Genomic DNA, 19,638 nt, shown 5'->3' on the forward strand with positions numbered 1-19,638 from the left:
GCGGGCTTCACGTTGTGTTTCAACAGGAAACAGAAAATAGATGTTTCAGCGCTAAATGAAGCTTTGTAAGACTCCTTTGTGCTGCGATTTTGTGTGTGTGTGTGTGTGTGTGTGTGTGTGTGTGTGTGTGTGTGTGTTCGAGGGAGGTGTCTGGAGGAGTTGAGGAGGTGAACAGCTCAGGGGTCAAAGGTCACTCTCTCGCTGCAGCAGAGACGTCATCCTGAAGGGAGACACTGGAATGCAGCATGGAGAGCATGAGAGGGTCCAGCACTGCTCCAACTAGACCAAACACACACACACACACACACACACACACACACACACACACTCTTCACTTCACTTTATCATCCATCATCCATTCAGCTGTATGAAACTCCTGTGTATACATCTTTTTGTATTTGTCACATTTTTCTGTTATATTGTACATATATGTCTGTCTGAAATGTATGTTTAAATGATACTTAATTATGTCTGTTAGTTTTTTTTTGTCTGTTATTTAAATATATCTGTCCTAACTTTATTTTTAAATTCTATTTCTTTATGTATGGTTGGCTTTGTAGATTTTCACATTTCACATTTCCATTCTATTCATACTTGTTTTCTCTGCGCTGCTGGAACACTGCAGTTTACCCCTGTGGGACAGATAAAGGACTTTCAATTCAATTCAGTTCTGAGTAATGATGAAAAGTTCTTATTGGGAGTCAGTCCAGTGATCTCAGAGCACTCTAACATGAACACCCCCCCTTCCTGTTTCCTCTGTCAGCTCTCCTCCCTCCACTGCTCTGAAGGACACGTGACTTCCCTGAAAGATAAGATAAACTTTCCGTTGTGTGTTTGTACAGCGGAACGGAGACTGAATGAAGAACGGAGACGGACTGTACCAGCTTTTTCTCTCCAAAAGCGTCTGGAAGAAGATGTGAAGAGAGTTGATCAGGTGAGAACCTCTGTCAGCTCACCGCAGAGCTTTCTCTACTCTGTGTTGGACTGGATTTGACTGTGTGGCTGCTGCTGTGTGTGTGTCCAGCCTACATTATGGAGACCTGCTGTTCTAGTGGAGACACACTTCAGGAACAGCCTTCAAGTGTGTGTGTGTGTGTGTGTGTGTGTGTGTGTGTGTGTGTGTGTGTGTGTGTGTGTGTGTGTTTTTCTCCTCAGTGTGTGTTTTCTCCCACCGGCGAATTGAATTCTCCTTCTCAGTCCTTCACCGTCCACACACACACACACACACACACACACACACACACACACACACACACACACACACACACACACACACACACACACACACGTTTGTACTTATATCGTTGTGAGGACACTCATTGACATAATACATTTCCTAGCCCCTTACCCTAACTCTAACCATCAAAAATAAATGCCTAACCCTAACCTTTGCCCTAAACCTAACCTAAACTTCAAACTTCAAACTTTATTTATTTGTATAGCACTTTTCATGATAATAAAAACAACGCAAAGTGCTTAACAGTAAAAAAAACAGTCATAAAAAAAAAAGAAAAACAAAAAGAATAAAAGCCGCACCATCAAGTGTACACCACATGCACACGCACACACATACACACATACACACACACACACACACACACACACACACACACACACACACACACATACACCCAATTTATGCTCATAGCAAGGCAGAGGAGACATGGCATGGCACTAAGCATCATGGGAAAACACTACCAGTGGGGCCGTTCACACCAGGAGAAGGCGAAGGTCATTAGTACTGGGGCACCAGCGCTCAACCCCCGACCCCGTCAGACCAACGAGATCCCGCACACCAAGGTGTGGAGACCCCCAGGCCAGCCAGGACCAGAGGACCAGAGCGCAGCGACCCCAGCAGAGGACCGGGACCAACTCCCGGTGTGAAGGACCCCCCTGAGGAAACACTGGAGTTAAACAGATGTTAAAAAGACATGATACAAAGCTAATAAAAAAAATTAAAAAGTAAGATAAGATTATAAAATAGAAAATAAAATAAATTAAAAGTACATAGTAAAAATAGAATGAATAAATAGGATAAGTATATTAAAAATTAAAATGATCAAAAATAAAAATGATGGATATAAGAAGTATAAAAGGTCAATTAAAAGCCAGATTAAAAAGGTGTGTTTTTAACCTCGCTTTAAAACTATCAACAGTCTCTGCGGTCCTGAGGTTCTCCGGCAGGCTGTTCCACAGGCGGGGGCCGTAGTGGCTAAAAGCCGCTTCACCATGGGTTTTGGTTCTGGCTTTAGGAACACACAATAAGGCACTGCCAGAGGACCTCAGGGCCGCGAGGGTCGATCGGGTAAAAACAGGTCAGCTAGATAAGAAGGCGCAAGGCCGTTAAGATATTTAAAAACTAATAAGAGAACTTTAAAATCGATCCTGAAGCGGACAGGGAGCCAATGCAGCGACTGTAAAACCGGTGTAATGTGGGCCCGCCCCCTGGTCCTCGTCAGCACGGCGGCTGAGTTTTGTAATAATTGCAGGTTTGAAATGTTCTTTATGGGAAGACCAGAGAGCAAGGCATTACAGTAATCTAATCTACAGGAGATAAAAGCTGCATTAGCACCTCTGTACTGGCCTGAGAGAGAAACAGGCGGACTCTGGCTATGTTCTTAAGATGATAAAATCCAATCTTAGTTATGTTTTTAATGTGTGGAATAAAACTTAGCTCAGAGTCAAAAATCACGCCCAGGTTCTTCACTGATTGTTCTGGTTTAAAATCTGATAATTTAGGTAAAATTTTCTCTCTCTGACCTTCGGGACCGATAACTAAAACCTCAGTCTTGTCCTGGTTGAGCTGTAGGAAATTCTCTGCCATCCATGACTTGATGTCTGAAATACAGTTAAAAAGGGTTTCTATTGGCCCGGAGTCATCAGGAGACACGGCGATGTACAGCTGAGTGTCGTCAGCGTAACTATGGAAACTGATGCCGTGTCTCCTGATGACGTCCCCAAGTGGAAGCATGTAGAGATTAAAAAGTATGGGACCTAAAATTGAACCTTGGGGAACCCCACACCTAATTTCATGGATTCCTGAGGAACAAGTATCCAAACTTACATAAAAACATCGATCTGTGAGATAACAACTGAACCAGTTAAGAACAGTACCAGAGAGGCCCACCAGGTGACTCAATCTAAACCTAAACCTAATTGTAACCCTAAATCAAAAACCAAGTCTTAACCCTCAAAAAGGTCAAAAAAAGGCCTTTTGAAAAGTGAGGACCGGCAAAAATGTCCTCACTCTGTTGGTGAAAGACGAATTTTGGTCCTTACTTTTGGGTATGTACAAGAACACACCCACACACACACACACACACACACACACACACACACATACACAGACACACACACACACACACACACACACACACGAGTGATAAACGCACGTGGAAAGTAATGAGTCCTCAGAAAACGCTGAGTCAGTAACTAATAGTTCATCATCATGGGGTTGATATTGTAGCCTGAAGTCACTGAACGTTCTTCCTCAAAAGTCCCTGAATGCACTTCCCTAAGACACAAGTATATACGACGTTTTTTTTGTAGCTAAATGTGTTGAACGGTCTTCTAATGTTGCCACTTGTATTTTGAAATGTCACCTGTGACCTGATACACCGCCGTAGGATTCAGACATCCAGGATCAATAACTGATCCAGGATCATCCAGTCCAGAACCAGAGGTTCAGGCTTACTTGGTTGCACTAAAGACCAATCCAGGATGAGAAGACAGGATTCATCAAGCGGGTGGAAACAATCCAGGATCAGTGGTAAAACACACGATTCCTGAAGCAGACCCCTGCTACTGATCACAGATTCACCATGACAACTAGAGTGGAGTCCTTCTCTCCACCGGAACAGGAAGTTCTCCTGGAGGCAGATGAGGAGGCGGAGCTCCACTGTCTCTTCTGATGAAGCTCCATCCACAGCATCACTCACCCACACCTCTCACCTGCCCCCCCCCTCCCCCATATGTGCCCACCCCCCGCCCCCCACCTCCCATCAGTGAAGCTGACGGTTCACTGCTCTGATTTAGTATTGTTTTATTAAGGAATTTCATGTGGCTCTTTAACTTTTATATTAACCTAAATTGATTGTTCAGATATACAGTATATAGTAGACGGATATCTCTTATCTAACAATTGCAAATCGTCTAAGATCATAATCAATGTAAAATTATGGAATTACTGACCACAATGTTTACATCCTGACAGAGGGTCTGGTTGAATGTGATAACAATGTCTAGTGAGCAGTGGAATTAATATTACTTTCCATTTGTGGGACTTCTGAATGAAGAAAGGGATGAGATTGAATAAATCTTGGAACTCTTCCTGCTCTGGACCAGACTAACTCCACAGAATAAATCTTCACGGTAACTTTGGTTAAAACCATATCTCACATTGCTCTATCCTACTTTTGTGCAACCGGATCCTGGATTACTTCATCCAGGATAACCAAGATATCCTGGCTTGATTCCTGATCTTGGTTTTGTGTAACAGGACCCAGACTGAGGAGTGCAGAATCAGGGAGAGCTAAAACAAGCAGGACACTGTGCCACAAGGACCAGGGCTAAAAAGCCCTGACTCAAAGCACGAGAACAATAATTGACTGTAAATCACTTTTTCATGAACTGAACAAGTTAAAACAGTTCAACAGCAGGTGAAGCTGAAGTTGTAAGAATGAACTGGAACCTCAGACAACTGGAACCCCATGAGAAGAGGAGCCAGAGGAGGGATTGTTTAAAGACAAACCCCTACACAGCATGTCGTACTGACAAACTGAAGAAGTGGCTGACACAGAGAGAACACAGACAGAACATAGCAGCGGCTGGAAAAGGCAGGACTGAAAGACAGAACAGAGGCTCTGATAGAACAGGCCCAAACACCCGATTAATAGAGGCCGGAGTGGGTCACACTAGCTAGGAGCAGACTGTGCCAGGAAGCCCTGAAATAGTACAGAACATCACAGCAGGGGGCAGGATGCTGGTAGGAGAGGCAGACATGGAACCAGAACCAGGTTGAGACATAGTATACGGAAACATCTGTGGAGAGTACAGACTGGAAAACCCAGAGTCTAGATGGAGAACACCCCCAAAAGGGGGCAGGAACCCCCAAGCTGGATGCATGTCTCCAGGAAATACCAGGAACAACATCTGAGATCTCTGTCCAGAAGAGTACTAGGGACAGCTAAGATCCTGCAGAACCCTCCAGCTCCAGGCCTCTGATAGATCCTGCAGAACCCTCCAGCTCCCAGGTCTCTGGTAGAGGACCCCAGCTGGAAGGAGATACCGCCCAGGAAGGTCCAGAACCGTTTTGGACTGGTGTTTTTTTTTTTTTTTTTTTGGTGTGTTTTATATATAGGCTACACACTTTTGACTCCATGTTGTTTATCACAAGTCCTTCAATTAAAAAAAAAAAGAAGAAAAGTTTTAAGGTCATATGTGATGACTGAAGTTCAGTGGTTCAATCTCTGTCATCAGAAATAAGCCTGTATCATAAAATCAGAGCTTATTATAGACAAATATAAACAAACTTGATCTTTGACTGAACAGAATTTGAAACAACAGAATGATTGATATGGAGCTCACGATCATTCTCTTTATGTGTTTTTCAGAGTCAAACATTTCACCTGAAACAAACCTGTCATCGCTCCACCGTGGATTTTCCAGGGACTCTACGAAGACAGAGTGAAAGATCAATGTGATGAATCAGACTCTTCACAAGGTCAAAGATGAGCTCAGATCCAGAAGGCCTCCTGGGAATTCTGGATGATTTGGGAGATGAAGACTTCGGAAGATTCAAGTGGTATTTTTGGCACGGTGGAGTTCTTAAAGGGTTCAAACCAATCCCAAAGAGTAAACTGGAGACATTGGACAGGGAGGGTACAGTGGATAAGATATTCGACACCTACAGCGACCAAACTCTTGAAGTCACTAAAATGGTTTTAGAGAAAATGCAGACAAAGGGTAAAAGGGATGAACACACCAAAAAGACCTCAGAACCTGAAGGTAAGTACTGGAAACATTAAACTTGGTGTCATAACTTACATGATCACAACCTGAAACAACAGAGATGAATCGTTTCAGGAAAAACTCCAGTAAAGACAAGCTATCTTCTGCTTTTACACTGAGTGATCCTTTTGTTTTTCTCTTGTTAATACTTAGTTTAAAATATGATATATGACCTTACAGTCTCTCTCTCACAAAACACCACAAATCTTTGTAGTTAATGTTGAAAATCAGTTTATGGTTTCTGGATGACATTTTGTACCCAGTCTGACATTCACAGTCCAATGAGCTGAAGAGAAAACAAACAGCAGAAAATGATTTATTATTGTACATTACTTAACCTCTTAAAGAACACCTATTGAGAGTTGATTTCCTATGATTATACAAACCCAATTGTCAAAGCTAAGACCTGCTAGTTTCTGGTGATGTCTGTATGAAGTGTGCTAGTAAAACCAAATTTATTCCAGAACAGTTCCGACATGACTCAATTTCTCTCTCTCTCTCTCTCTCTCTCTCTCTCTCTCTCTCTCTCTCTCTCTCTCTCTCTCTCTCTCTCTCTTGGAAATAATAAAGGGGAATACCATCCTGAAGAGGTTCATTTGTCAGCAAAATCTCAGGCGTGTCAGAAGAAACTCAAGTCCAACCTGAAGAGGAGGTTCCAGTGTGTGTTTGAGGGAGTCGCGATACAAGGAAAGCCGACCCTCCTGAACCAGATCTACACAGAGCTCTACATCACAGAAGGAGGGACTGCAGAGGTCAATCAGGAACATGAGGTCTTACAGATTGAAACAGAATCCAGGACAGCAGACAGAGCAGAAACAAGCATCAGACCAGGAGACATCTTTAAAGCCCCACCTGGAAGATCTGAACCAATCAGAACGGTGCTGACAAAGGGAGTGGCTGGCATTGGGAAAACAGTCCTGACACAGAAGTTCACTCTGGACTGGGCTGAAGACAAAGACAACCAGGACGTCCACTTCATATTTCCATTCACCTTCAGAGAGCTGAATGTGCTGAAGGAGAAGAACTTCAGCTTGGTGGGACTTGTTCATCACTTCTTCAATGAAACCAAAAAGGCAGGAATCTGCAGCTTTGAAGAATTCCAGGTGATCTTCATCTTTGATGGTCTGGATGAGTGTCGACTCCCTCTGAAGTTTCGTCGAGCTGAGATCCTGACTGATGTTACAGAGCCCACCTCAGTGGATGTTCTGCTGATAAACCTCATCAGGGGGAAACTGCTTCCCTCTGCTCACATCTGGATCACCACACGACCTGCAGCAGCCAATCAGATCCCTGCTGACTGTGTGGACATGGTGACAGAGGTCCGAGGGTTCACCGACCCCCAGAAGGAGGAGTACTTCAGGAGGAGGTTCAGAAACGAGGAGCAGGCCAGCAGGATCATCTCCCACATCAAGAAATCACGAAGCCTCCACATCATGTGCCACATCCCGGTCTTCTGCTGGATCACCGCCGCAGTTCTGGAGGAAGAGTTGGAGAACAGAGAGGGAGGAGAGCTGCCCAAGACCCTGACTCAGATGTACATCCACCACTTAGTCGACCAGGCTGAAATGAACAATGTTAAGTATGATGAATACCTTGACGCAGATGAAACCTGGAGTCCAGAGAGCAGAGAGATGACAGAGTCTCTGGGAAAACTGGCTTTTGATCAGCTGCAGAAAGGAATCCTGATCTTCTATGAACCCGACCTGACAGAGTGTGGCATCGATCTCAAAGCAGCCTCAGTGTACTCAGGAATGTTCACACAGATCTTTAAAAAGGAGAAAGGCCACCAGAGGTCTTTGTTCTGCTTCATCCATCTGAGCTTTCAGGAGTTTCTGGCTGCTCTTCATGTCCATCAGACCTTCATCAACTCTGGAATCAACCTGCTGGAAGAGAAACAAACAACCATTCAACAATCTCGACAACAGCCTCAGCTCCACCATCTCCATCAGAGAGCTGTGGACAAGGCCTTGAAGAGTCCAAATGGACACCTGGACTTGTTCCTCCGCTTCCTCCTGGGTCTTTCACTGGAGACCAATCAGAGTCTCCTTCGAGGTCTGCTGACTCAGACAGGAAGTAGCTCACAGACCAATCAGGAAACAGTCCAGTACATCAAGAAGAAGCTGAATGAGAATCTGTCTGCAGAGAGAAGCATCAATCTGTTCCACTGTCTGAATGAAATGAATGATGGTTCTCTGGTGGAGGAGATCCAACAGTCCCTGAGGTCAGGAAGTCTGTCTACAGACAGACTGTCTCCTGCTCAGTGGTCAGCTCTGGTCTTCATCTTGCTGTCATCAGAAGAAGATCTGAAGGAGTTTGACCTGAAGAAATACTCTCCTTCAGAAGAGGCTCTTCTAAACCTGCTGCCAGTGGTCAAAGCCTCCAACAAAGCTCTGTACGTACTTCATCAACTAATATGGAGAACTTGATGGGCTCAATAGTATTGCTTTGCCAGCACATAAAGAAAAAACATTCTGCCCAAAAAATGAGATTGTCATTTGTGAAAAAAGAATTTCCTTTGTAAACACTGTGTTCACAGATGCAAAGTAGAAAACTGCTTTCAAGACTCTGAATTGCTGTTGTGAATTTTGTCCTTGTGTTTATACCTCTACCTGACTGGATGTTAAGAAATTACACACTTCGATCAGGAAGTAGATGGTGTTCTGCCCCCTGCAGTCTCTTAAAGGGGAGTAGAGTTTCAACATGAACTTAAAAAAAGTAAAATGAGTATCAAGAATCTTTATTTGTTGTTGACAGTACAGTACAAGTACATGCCGCTAACAAAATGCTGTTTGATGAGTAGGAGTATTGAGCAACGAGCCCACCGCCACACCTCCATCCTTCCAGGAAAGAAGAGAAAAGAACATCAGGGGTGATGAGTTTTCCAGACAGCACAGACATAGAAGACATCAAACATCTGACTCAGACACTGTAGATTATAACAAGAGGGGTCTTTTGTTTGGATGGGAGCAGGGAAACCCTCCCTTGGCCTTTCATGGTCTCAGTGGGGTGGGGGACATTGCAGGGGGGGTTCTGAGTAATGTGTACTGTGTAGCCCTGAGAATGCCATGTGATGCAGGGTGTGTTTGTCAGCAGGTGGTGATTGTGGTCCAAACAGCAGCTGAGTCCATGAGTGTCTTCTGTGTAGGAACAGGTCTCTCTGTCTGGAGTGTTTGTCCTCTGGAAGAAGCCAGAATCATCCCATGGAGGGAGGATTGGGGCGGCGGTCGCTATGCTGTGAATCCATGATGAAGTTCTCTCTGATTGGTAGTTCCAGCTGCTCCTCATTTTAATTCAGCTTTCAGTGTGATCAGATTCTTAGTGGCCTCATTTGATTCCAGACTGAGCAGATGTAGTGTATAACAGTTCTGTGAGCTGACTCCCGATGGCTCTCACACTGCTGTGTAATAAACACAGAATAGAAAATCACACAAAGGCTCCTTTTCACTGTTTTGATTTACAATTTCCAAACCAGAAGCAGGAGACGATTCGCTTCATGTTTTTAACTCATGCTGAAACTCTGCTCCCCTTGAAGAGTCTGCTGGAGTGTGGGAGGACAGAAAGACAAACTGGACACTTCAGTTCCACAAGGACAAAGTTCTCAACAGTCTTTCACCTAGTTTTGTGCTTGCATCTGTGAACGGGACCTTTGCAAAGGAAATTCACCTTTCTTTTCCACAAATGCAAATCATTTTTTAAAACCATGCAAATGTTTTTCTACATTTTCATAAATGTGAACGTGTCTGACTTTTTGTGCAGGATGGCAAAACACAAGGTACAAATCCAAACTGAAATGACATACAATCATCCATTTACCTGAGCAAAATATTTATGTCTCATAATTAAAACCAAACAATTCTGTCCATGATGTCCAGTCGGCTGGTTTTCATTGTTGCTTCTTCTTCAGGTTGAGCGGCTGTGGTCTGTCAGAGAGAAGCTGTGGAGCTCTGTCCTCAGTTCTCAGCTCTCAGTCCTCCAGTCTGACACATCTGGACCTGTGCTACAACAATCCAGGGGAGTCAGGAGTGAAGATGCTGTGTGGTGCAGTGGAGGATCCACACTGCTCACTGGAGACTCTCAGGTTCTGACATGATTGTTAAATAATTTCCACCACTCTCTGGTCTCCTGCTCACATCTGCAGAACAGCTGTAGAACATTTCAATGGAACATTTTAACTTCTCGACATCCACTATTATTGAGAAAGTCAAACCACACCCACATGGAAAAGATAACGCTAAATTCTAGAAAGTTTATGTCTGTTTTATATGGAACTTGTTAGTAATACTTGTGACGGTCAAACCAGATGTCAGATGCTTCGTAAATTTGAACAAAATGAAAATTGGATAATTTGCTAACTAAAGTGAACAATATATGACAGTAAATGCACAAACACAGTCTTGAGAAAATTTGTCTAATATGAAACTTATAAGTTAGACAACCTTAAAAACTTGAAGTATGATAGAAAATGAAAGTCACTCCGGTTCGATGAATCCCGGATGACCTCCAGACGGCGGTGCTGAAAGCACTGAATGTTCCCCTTGGCGCATGAAAAGTTTGAGTTTGTATACCAGGAGTCTCCAGACTGGTCCAGAAAGGGCCGGTGTGGCTGCTGGTTCTTGTTCCAACCAGACAGGAGCACATCCGTCTCCACCCATTTCCTCAAGTGAGTCCACCTGTAGACTTGGTGAAATAGGTGGAGTCTAGTGGAGACCACCTATTTCACCTGCCTCACAGCAACAAGGTCCTGAGTTCAAACCCCAGCCAGAGCCTGGTGTCCTTCTGTGTGGTTTGCATGTTGTCCCTGTGTTCTCTCTCTCTCTGCTGACTGGAAAAGCGTCTTCTCTGAAAACATTGGTCTTCATCTCTGTTCTCCTCATCACAGCTGCTATAAAGCACTGTGGGGTGGAAGGGGGTGGTTACGGTGTGAGTGGCTGTTTGGCTGGGTGCCATGGCCGGCAGAACCAGAGGAAGAGGATGTCCAGGCTGAAGAAGAGGAGGACAGTGGGAGTCACGTGGAGGCTCAGCAGGGAGCAGGAAGGGCCAGGGGCCCAGGACCTGGAGGGCCAGGGGCCCAGGACCTGGAGGGGCGAGAGAAGACATCAGTGATGCTAATGCTAATGCTAATGCTCAGCAGTAAAAAGCTCCCAGAGCGAACAGAGGCTTCGGTCATTTCCTTGCTGCTTTCAGGAGACCTCATATCACCGCTGTGCCTCAGGAACATGGTTTGTCTTCAATCTTCCAGAAAACAACAGAGTCTCCAGCTCCAGCTGGATGACTGCAGTGAGCCGTTGTCTTCTCTGACATTTCACATGAAGAAGAAGATCTTCCGGCTTTTCTGTCCAAGCAAGCTGGAGACAATGAATTACGGCTGGATTTTACTTCCACACTTTTGTTTAATAAAAAGAAAAAATGATGAGACTGAAGCCATATAAAACATGAAGACTCACTACTGGAGTTGATGGAACTTCTGTCAGGTTCAAAACCTGATAAACCAAACAACAGACACGGTTCACACAAAAAAGACACAGTCAGTCGATCGACTTTAGGTTCTTCCTGCAGAGAGAGAGAGAGAGAGACTGAAAGGACGGGGGTATCCTTCCTCCAGCCTGTCTCTGCCCTTCGCCTGCCGTCAACTCCCTTTTATTTGAGAGAGCATCACATACACACATACAGAATAAAGTTTAGGTAACAGTGATCTTTCATCCTACACGTCATGTGCTGACAATACTAAAAAGATACAGTACAGTGAAACGTGTATCTGACCTGTGGACTTTCATACATCATATACCATATTGTGCACAGTGAGACACTTTTTCAACGATAAGGAATATAAGACATAACACTATTCTAACAACTTCTCATAAGCTTTTTAAATGTCTTTTCCATGTGGGCAGATTCAAGTTTCCAGTCTCAGTTGAGCTGCAGAGCAGCAGCTTTCCATCCTCCACTCACTGTTTGTGACGCTCCAAGTCAGAGATGTAGAACTGAGTCCATGACAGACATTGATCTGGTTTTCATTGTTACTTCTCCTTCAGGTTGGAGAACTGTGGTCTATCAGAGAGAAGCTGTGGAGCTCTGTCCTCAGTTCTCAGCTCTCAGTCCTCCAGTCTGACACATCTGGACCTGAGTAACAACGACCTGCAGGATTCAGGAGTGAAGCTGATTTCTGCTGGACTGGAGAGTTCTCACTGTAAGCTGGAAGCTCTCAGGTCAGGATCCAGCTGCTGCTTGATCATGTGGAGGATCTTCCTTCTTCCTTCTTGACTTGATGCAGCCATGTTTGTGCCTCCAGTCTGTCAGGGTGTCTGGTCTCAGAGGAAGGCTGTGCTTCTCTGGTCTCAGCTGTGAGATCCAAGTCCTCCCATCTGACAGAGCTGGACCTGAGCTACAACCATCCAGGAGACTCAGGAGTCAAACTACTGTCTGCTGCTGTGGAGGATCCACACTGCAAACTGGAGACTCTCAGGTTCTGACATGACTACTAAAAAATTTCCACCACTCTCTCTTCTCCTGCTAACATAGAACATCTGTAGAACATCTTAATGGAACAGTGCAATATGTTGACATTTTCTTCACTATTATCCAGATATTCAAACTGCACCCATATGAAAAATGTTATGATGCATTCTATAAAGTTTATGTCTGTTTCATATGGAACTTGTTAGTAATGTTTGTGACAGTCAAACCAGATATAAGATCCTTTGTTAATTTCAACAAAATGAAAATTGCATAATATGTGAACTTAAATGAAAAATGCATGGCAGTTATTCCAAAACTAGAGTCCTGACAAAATATATCTAATATGAAACTTTTATGAGTTCGACAGCCTACAGTTTTCAAGTATTATATAAAACTCTTCCGAAAATCGAGTGCAGTGGCACATACATGATCCGAACAGATATAACGGAACTGAATCTTTCAAGTAAATCTCATCAGACCATAAGGAGATTCCATGAAATCCTGTTTTTACATACAACACTTGAATGACACATGTTGGATCTGGTTCCTGAAAACCAGGCAGCTCTTTGTCTCTCCCACCAAACTTATTTATATTCATCCACAAGGTGTGTTTTTCATGAAAATGTTGTAAAATTAATCAACTGACATGATGCACAACATACAAAGATCTTTCATCCTATATTAAAATATAAATATTTGTGGTCATTCTGATCACACGTTATATAAAGATCTGATGGGGTGGGATTCTTTCCAGAAAATGTTTAAAAACTATGACGTAGTGGGAGATGACTGTCTATGGTGTTTGTGTCACCACTCCACAAACTCCAGTCATGTAAGATACTTACAAGTTAAAAAAAAAATGAATCAATAAGAAAGCATTTGCAATATTTCCAGAAGATATTGTTAATTTCTGAGCTCTTCCATTGCTCCTTATTCACAGCCAATGAAAAGAAAAAAATGATGAGACTGAAGCATAATCCATGTAGAACATGAAGACTCACTACTGGATCTGATGGAGCTTCTCAGAAGCTTTTTAAATGTCTCTTCCATGTGGGCAGATTCAAGTTTCCAGTCTCAGTTGAGCTGCAGAGCAGCAGCTTTCCATCCTCCACTCACTGTGTTTGTGATGCTCCAAGTCAGAGATGTAGAACTGAGTCCATGACAAACATTGATCTGGTTTTCATTGTTGCTTCTTCTTCAGGTTGAGCTGCTGTGGTCTGTCAGAGAGAAGCTGTGGAGCTCTGTCCTCAGTTCTCAGCTCTCAGTCCTCCAGTCTGACACATCTGGACCTGAGTAACAACGACCTGCAGGATTCAGGAGTGAAGCTGATTTGTGCTGGACTGGAGAGTCCTCACTGTAAACTGGAAGCTCTCAGGTCAGGATCCAGCTGCTGCTTCATCATGTGGAGGATCTTCCTTCTTCCTTCTTGACTTGATGCAGCCATGTTTGTGCCTCCAGTCTGTCAGGGTGTCTGGTCTCAGAGGAAGGCTGTGCTTCTCTGGTCTCAGCTGTGAGATCCAAGTCCTCCCATCTGACAGAGCTGGACCTGAGCTACAACCATCCAGGAGACTCAGGAGTCAAACTACTGTCTGCTGCTGTGGAAGATCCACACTGCAAACTGAAGACTCTCAGGTAAGATTTGTAGCACATATGCTGTCAGGCAAAGATAATCAAGCTACTGGACCAGATATAGGCTCGGAGTGGTGAGTGAATGAATAAAACAACCACAGGTTAAATTCAAATGGAAAAGCCGGCATAAATTTATTTACAAGTTGACAGACGAGCAAATAACAAATACTGGCACTTAAAGGTGCTGTAGGCAGGATTCTGCATCTGCGCCATCTTGCTTAGGGTTACCTAAGCAAGATGGCGATTTGAAACCCAGCACAGCCAATCCTGTCCTGTTTTCTCTGACACCACACCCTTACGCAAGTTAAGCCCCTCCCACAAGAACGTGCGACAAATGCCCCTCGACCAATCACGGCTAGAACCTCAGGGGCTCTTCTGATTGGTCAAAGATACCTGGAGCTGTGGAGATTCCTTTTCAGCTCAGAACAGAAACAGATGGGAACGGTGCGCCCTCGCGGTAGTGCAATTATGCTACACTCCTAAAGGATTATCAATGGATACTCTAACATTTAATCCAAAGAAAACACAGAAAAATTAGCATTGACAAGCAAAATCCTGCCTACAGCACCTTTAACTCAGTTAACGCACCCTTTAAAGAACCTTTTAAATTGATTTCACCTTAATCTTTCAGTTAAAGTTTAAACAACAGGTTTAGTTTGGTTCCTCATTATGTTTCAATCTATTTTTTAGTTCAGATGACCAGTCATGTAATTTTGTGGGTTTTTAGTTAGAAACTAAAATAAACTGCTTAATTTTGGGTTTAAGCTCTATTTTAAGTTCAATATGTTCACCCTTTTCACTTTTTGAATCAGTTTTGCAACTTCAAGTTTACACCAATGGCACCTTTAAAGTTTACAAAATTGTCAAAAATGAAAATAAAAACAATGCAAAATGCAAAAGCGAATTCAGAACAGCTTTTTCCAAATGTTCCTTGGCTCAGCAAACACTTCTTATGTCCTTTCAGCAACGTGTCCCGTTGATGAAAATGTACCTTTAATGTCTTTGGATCCACAGGAAAAAAAAAAGTCAATCTCCTACCAAAACCTTGGTAGTGAGTTGGTGGGTTGTGTTGGCTGTGTAGAAATGGACCACGTGATGTTGTAGTCCAGTCCGATGAGTTGTGCTCCTTGGGGAGGCTCGCCTCTGTGTCACAGTGAAAAGTTCTATCCCAGAAACTTCTCCCAACTCCTCCAGGGGGAATCAGAAACCTGGCCTGCAGGACAGGCCATGAAGAATATAATTTTAGTCCATTTGTAAAAATAAAACCTCTCTAAAACTAAAACTGAGCCGTCTCACGGGGCTACGTGACTAACTGAAAGCTGAAAATGGCGGTTACTCCTTGTCCAAACCGCTCTGCACAACAGCTCAACTAACATCCCTTCACACAAAATGTACTCAAAACACATAAAATAAAACACTTTCTGATTCAGATCATGTCAAATGAAATTACAAAACATAAATGTGTCATTTTCAACCGTCTTGATCAAGTTTGAATGGGAATAATCACCTTGTTTACAAAAGAACAACATATTCAACATAAACCTCACCAAAACTCTTCTGGTAGTGGCTAAAACTCCTTTTTTGGCTCACACCCCTCCTCCGGTTTGGTTAGAAAACAGTTTTGCGCCAATATCTCTGAGCATTTCTCTAGTTTTCTGTTAATAGCTGATCTGCGTGCAGGCTGGATCGCTGTGCTGCAGCGGCTGCTCTCTCCGTCTCACACAAGTGGGTAACGTTTGTGACGTCACCCGTTTGTTTCTGTTATCACCAAATGAGGCTCCCTCATGGGTTCCAAATGAGGCTGACATGTTGGAAATTTGGAGCCAGAGACGAAAAAAAGACAGTGAGGGGGCGGGGCTGGAGAGCGACAAGGGCGGGGCTGACAGAGCCCAGGATTGTGATGTTCTGCTGTGAACTGCTTCCATGGTGTTTCATATCATTCACTGGTCAATAATAACGGTTACAGTGTTTATGCATTTGACCAGAATCCCAAGCAACACTGGGAACGTCCGCCGCCCCACCGTGCCGGCAGCCAGCAGTATCTTGGCTCTCTTCAGGGATTCACAGGCTGGAGGGTTCATGGAGGAAAGAGCGGCCGGGCCGCCGCTCAGCGCTGACAGCAGCCGCAAACGGCCGCTCGCGCTGTTTTCTCATGGGTAGCGGCACTTTCTCCACGCCGTTCGTGGTGTTTTGTCCCGGTTAGCAGGGCTAGCAGCAAAAGCTCCCCGCTAGCTCCCCTGCTAGCTCCCTGGCTGTCCGTGGTGTTTCCACCCGGCTGCGGGCGGCGCTCTCCCCCCTCCCGGCCGCCAGGCACGGCCCGCAGCAGAGCTTCCATCCATCTGGGTTTCTCTCCGCAACTCCTCCAGCCTGTGAATTCCCGAACCAAGCCGTGACGCTGCGGCTCGGCTGTGGTTCACGAGCGAAGCCCCGAGCCTGAGGCTGCAACTGGATAACAGAATCCTTTGAGGGTCTGTTTGAGTAGTTAATCCAGGAACTAGTCCTGGTTACAATGAATCAACAACTAACTAAAACAAGTCAACAAAATGAGTCACTGTGGAAAATAAAAATTGATGAGAACATAATCTTGTCAGACTCCTTAATGTAAACCTTCTGAACGCCGCTTTAAGGATCTGTCAAGCATTCCAGAGCAGACCTGTCAATCAAGTAGCCACGCCCCCTCATTATGAAAAATTTAACGCTCTATATAAAATTCAATAATTATATATTTTCAGATGGACCACCTGATCTCTCTTCCAGACGATGAAATGCAATGACAAAAAAACTACTCTGAACTATAGAAACTCAGCCGATCCAGTTTTATTGATGTTTCATTTTGAACGGGAGTCTATGGAGTCACAGCCTTTTTGGAGCCCCCCCTGGTGGACACTGTGATACTGCAAGTTTTTGACACTTCCGGGTAGGCTTCATGTTTTCAGCCACATGCTCCGTCCACTTCTTATATACAGTCTATGGTCTCACACAGCTGGCACGGGTGGGGGAGGGGTGCGTTTGAAAAAACTTTATCGAAGCAAAAGTGTACAATACAATTATTATTCCTGTTTCAAAATTTACCCATCCCTGTTCCAGAATCCACTTTCAAAATATTAGACAAATTAATATTAAAATTTATTTGGCAAAAGAAAAGACCAAGAGTGCGCCTCAAAATTTTGATGTCAGTCAAAGGAAATGGGGGCCTGAGGCTACCTAATTTAAAATTGTACTACTGGGCAGCCCAGTTGAAGGCTATGGTGGCATGGATCATTTGTGATCCAGAAACACAGTGAGTTTCTATGGAAAAATATTCGTTGCCAGGTATCTCTCTCTCATGTTTCCCATTCCTTAACCAGCAATCACAGAAAAAAATAAAAATTGAAAATTTATGGGTCAAGCATACGCTAAAGATTTGGAATAGAATCCACAAACAACTGAAGGGCAGGGTTTCCCTGTCTCGAGCTATGTCAATACATGGAAATATTGAATTCCTTCCATCTTTATCAGACAGTCGCTTTAGCAGATGGGCTGAGAGACGACTTATAACAGTAAATCAGATGTTTGAAGGGAATGTCATTAAAAATTTTACTCAATTAAGCAAAATTTGATATATCATTAAAAGATTTCTATAGATATTTACAAATAAGGAGCTATTTAACAAATCATCTGGACTGGGAATACATCAGAAGAGAACCAACGAATATCGAAACACATTTTATTAATCTTCTTGAAAATGATGGGGTAATGAAAAAACAAATATCAGTGATGTATCTAAAATTGCTGAGCGATCTGTCAGATAATACATTACATTTAAAACAGCAATGGGAACTGGAGCTAAATGTGATTTTGGAGGATGATGTTTGGAGGAATGTCTGTTCAGGATGTCATCTTGGTGTGGGGAGTCAGGCTTGGAAAGAATTTGACTGGAAGACAAAAATAAGGTTTTTCAGAACTCCGTTAAAAACTTTTTTGTCAAAAATTAGTAAAAGTAATATATGCTAGAGAAATTGTGGACTCGTGGGTGACCAAGCCCATATTTTCTGGGACTGTCCTGTTGTTCATGATTATTGGGAAAACATTAGAGACATATTGGAAAAGAATCTGAAAGTAAACCTTCCTTGGGATCCTTTAATATTTCTACTGGACATCTTTCCAGACAGTCTCTCTCACGACCAAGAATATCTTCTGCATCTAATGTTAATGACTGCAAGAAAAATTATAACAAAGTGCTGGTTGAAACCTGAGCCACCAACAGTTACACAATGGACACAAAAAATCAGATAAGTTTTTTTACTGGAGCAGCTGACAGCACAACTGCAGTTAAAAACCCCTGTTTTTGACAGAAGGTGGACACCAATGCTTGAGTTTCTCAAATAGGACTACCCTTTGCCTGTATATATTTCTTCTTCTTCTTCTCTTTCCTTTGTTTCTTTTGTTTCTGATTGTTTTTTTGTTTTTTTTTGTAATGATACCCAGTCTCAGGACAGTGTTATTGTTTTGTCATGTTTTGCCCTGTGCATATGGCAATAAAGTTCCAAAAAAAAAAAAGAAAGTGTACAATACTTTTTCTTTTTAAACAAAATTAAAACCAATGAATTACTTATGTAAATGATAACGATATTTATGTAACAACGTTTTGAACTGTTTTTATAATGTTTTAAATAAAGTTATTTATTCCTATTTATTGACCCATTTTCTCAATCATTAAGTGCTTTGTTTATTTGTAACGGAAGTTACATCGAACTCACAACAGGAGCTCTTGGGCTTGTGTCTTGACCAATGCCCTGTCTTCCTGTCTGACTGTCTCTCTTCCTGCAGGGTGGACCATGGTGGACAGCAGAGGCTCAAACCTGGTCTGAGGAAGTGTAAGTTGGACTCATCACTGTCCGTTTGTCTTTCAATCAAAGCTTTGGATTCATTCAAACATTACTGTGAAGAGAAGCCTGACAGAAAGTGTTTCTCTCAATCAGGAAGTCCACAAACAACAAATCCATCACATGTGTCTGATCAGGACTTTTCTCTTTTTCTCTCCATCAGATTTCTCTCAACTTCAGCTGGATGAAAACTCAATGAGCAGAAACCTCAAACTGTCCAACAACAACAGGAAGGTGACACGTGTGGAGGAAGAGCAGCCGTATCCTGATCATCCACAAAGATTTGATTACTGGAAACAGCTGCTGTGTGGAAATGTTCTGAGTGGTCGATGCTACTGGGAGGTCGAGTGGAGCAGGAATGTGTCTATATCAGTGAGTTACAGGGGAATCAGAAGGAAAGGAGACAGTGATGACTGTAGGTTTGGAAGGAATCATCAGTCCTGGAGTCTGAGATGCTGGAATGGAGGTTACTATGTCTGGCACAATAACAGAGGAACGTCCATCTCCTCCTCCTCCTCCTCCTCTTCCTCTGGTAGAGTAGGAGTGTATGTGGACTGTCCTGCTGGCTCTCTGTCCTTCTTCAGAGTCTCCTCTGACTCTCTGATCCACCTCTACACCTTCAAAACCACATTGACTCAACCTCTATATGCTGGATTTGGACTTGGATATAGATCCGTCA

At 43.4% G+C, this 19,638-nt stretch overlaps 1 protein-coding gene across 1 annotated transcript; it reads left to right on the forward strand.

Annotated features, from left to right (window-relative positions):
- The first annotated feature begins 801 nt into the window (after nt 1-801).
- Nucleotides 802-14,101, forward strand: LOC115381301 (NACHT, LRR and PYD domains-containing protein 3-like). Its single transcript, XM_030082579.1, has 8 exons — nt 802-934; nt 5,613-6,006; nt 6,580-8,401; nt 9,914-10,087; nt 12,042-12,215; nt 12,299-12,472; nt 13,524-13,542; nt 13,943-14,101. Exons 2-8 carry the CDS (start codon nt 5,730-5,732, stop codon nt 14,099-14,101), a joined length of 2,799 nt encoding a protein of 932 aa, XP_029938439.1. The 5' UTR covers nt 802-934; nt 5,613-5,729.
- The last annotated feature ends 5,537 nt before the right edge of the window (nt 14,102-19,638 follow it).

The sequence above is a fragment of the Salarias fasciatus genome, chromosome 23 (genome assembly GCF_902148845.1).
Source record: "Salarias fasciatus chromosome 23, fSalaFa1.1, whole genome shotgun sequence".
In the NCBI taxonomy this organism is placed as follows: domain Eukaryota; kingdom Metazoa; phylum Chordata; class Actinopteri; order Blenniiformes; family Blenniidae; genus Salarias; species Salarias fasciatus.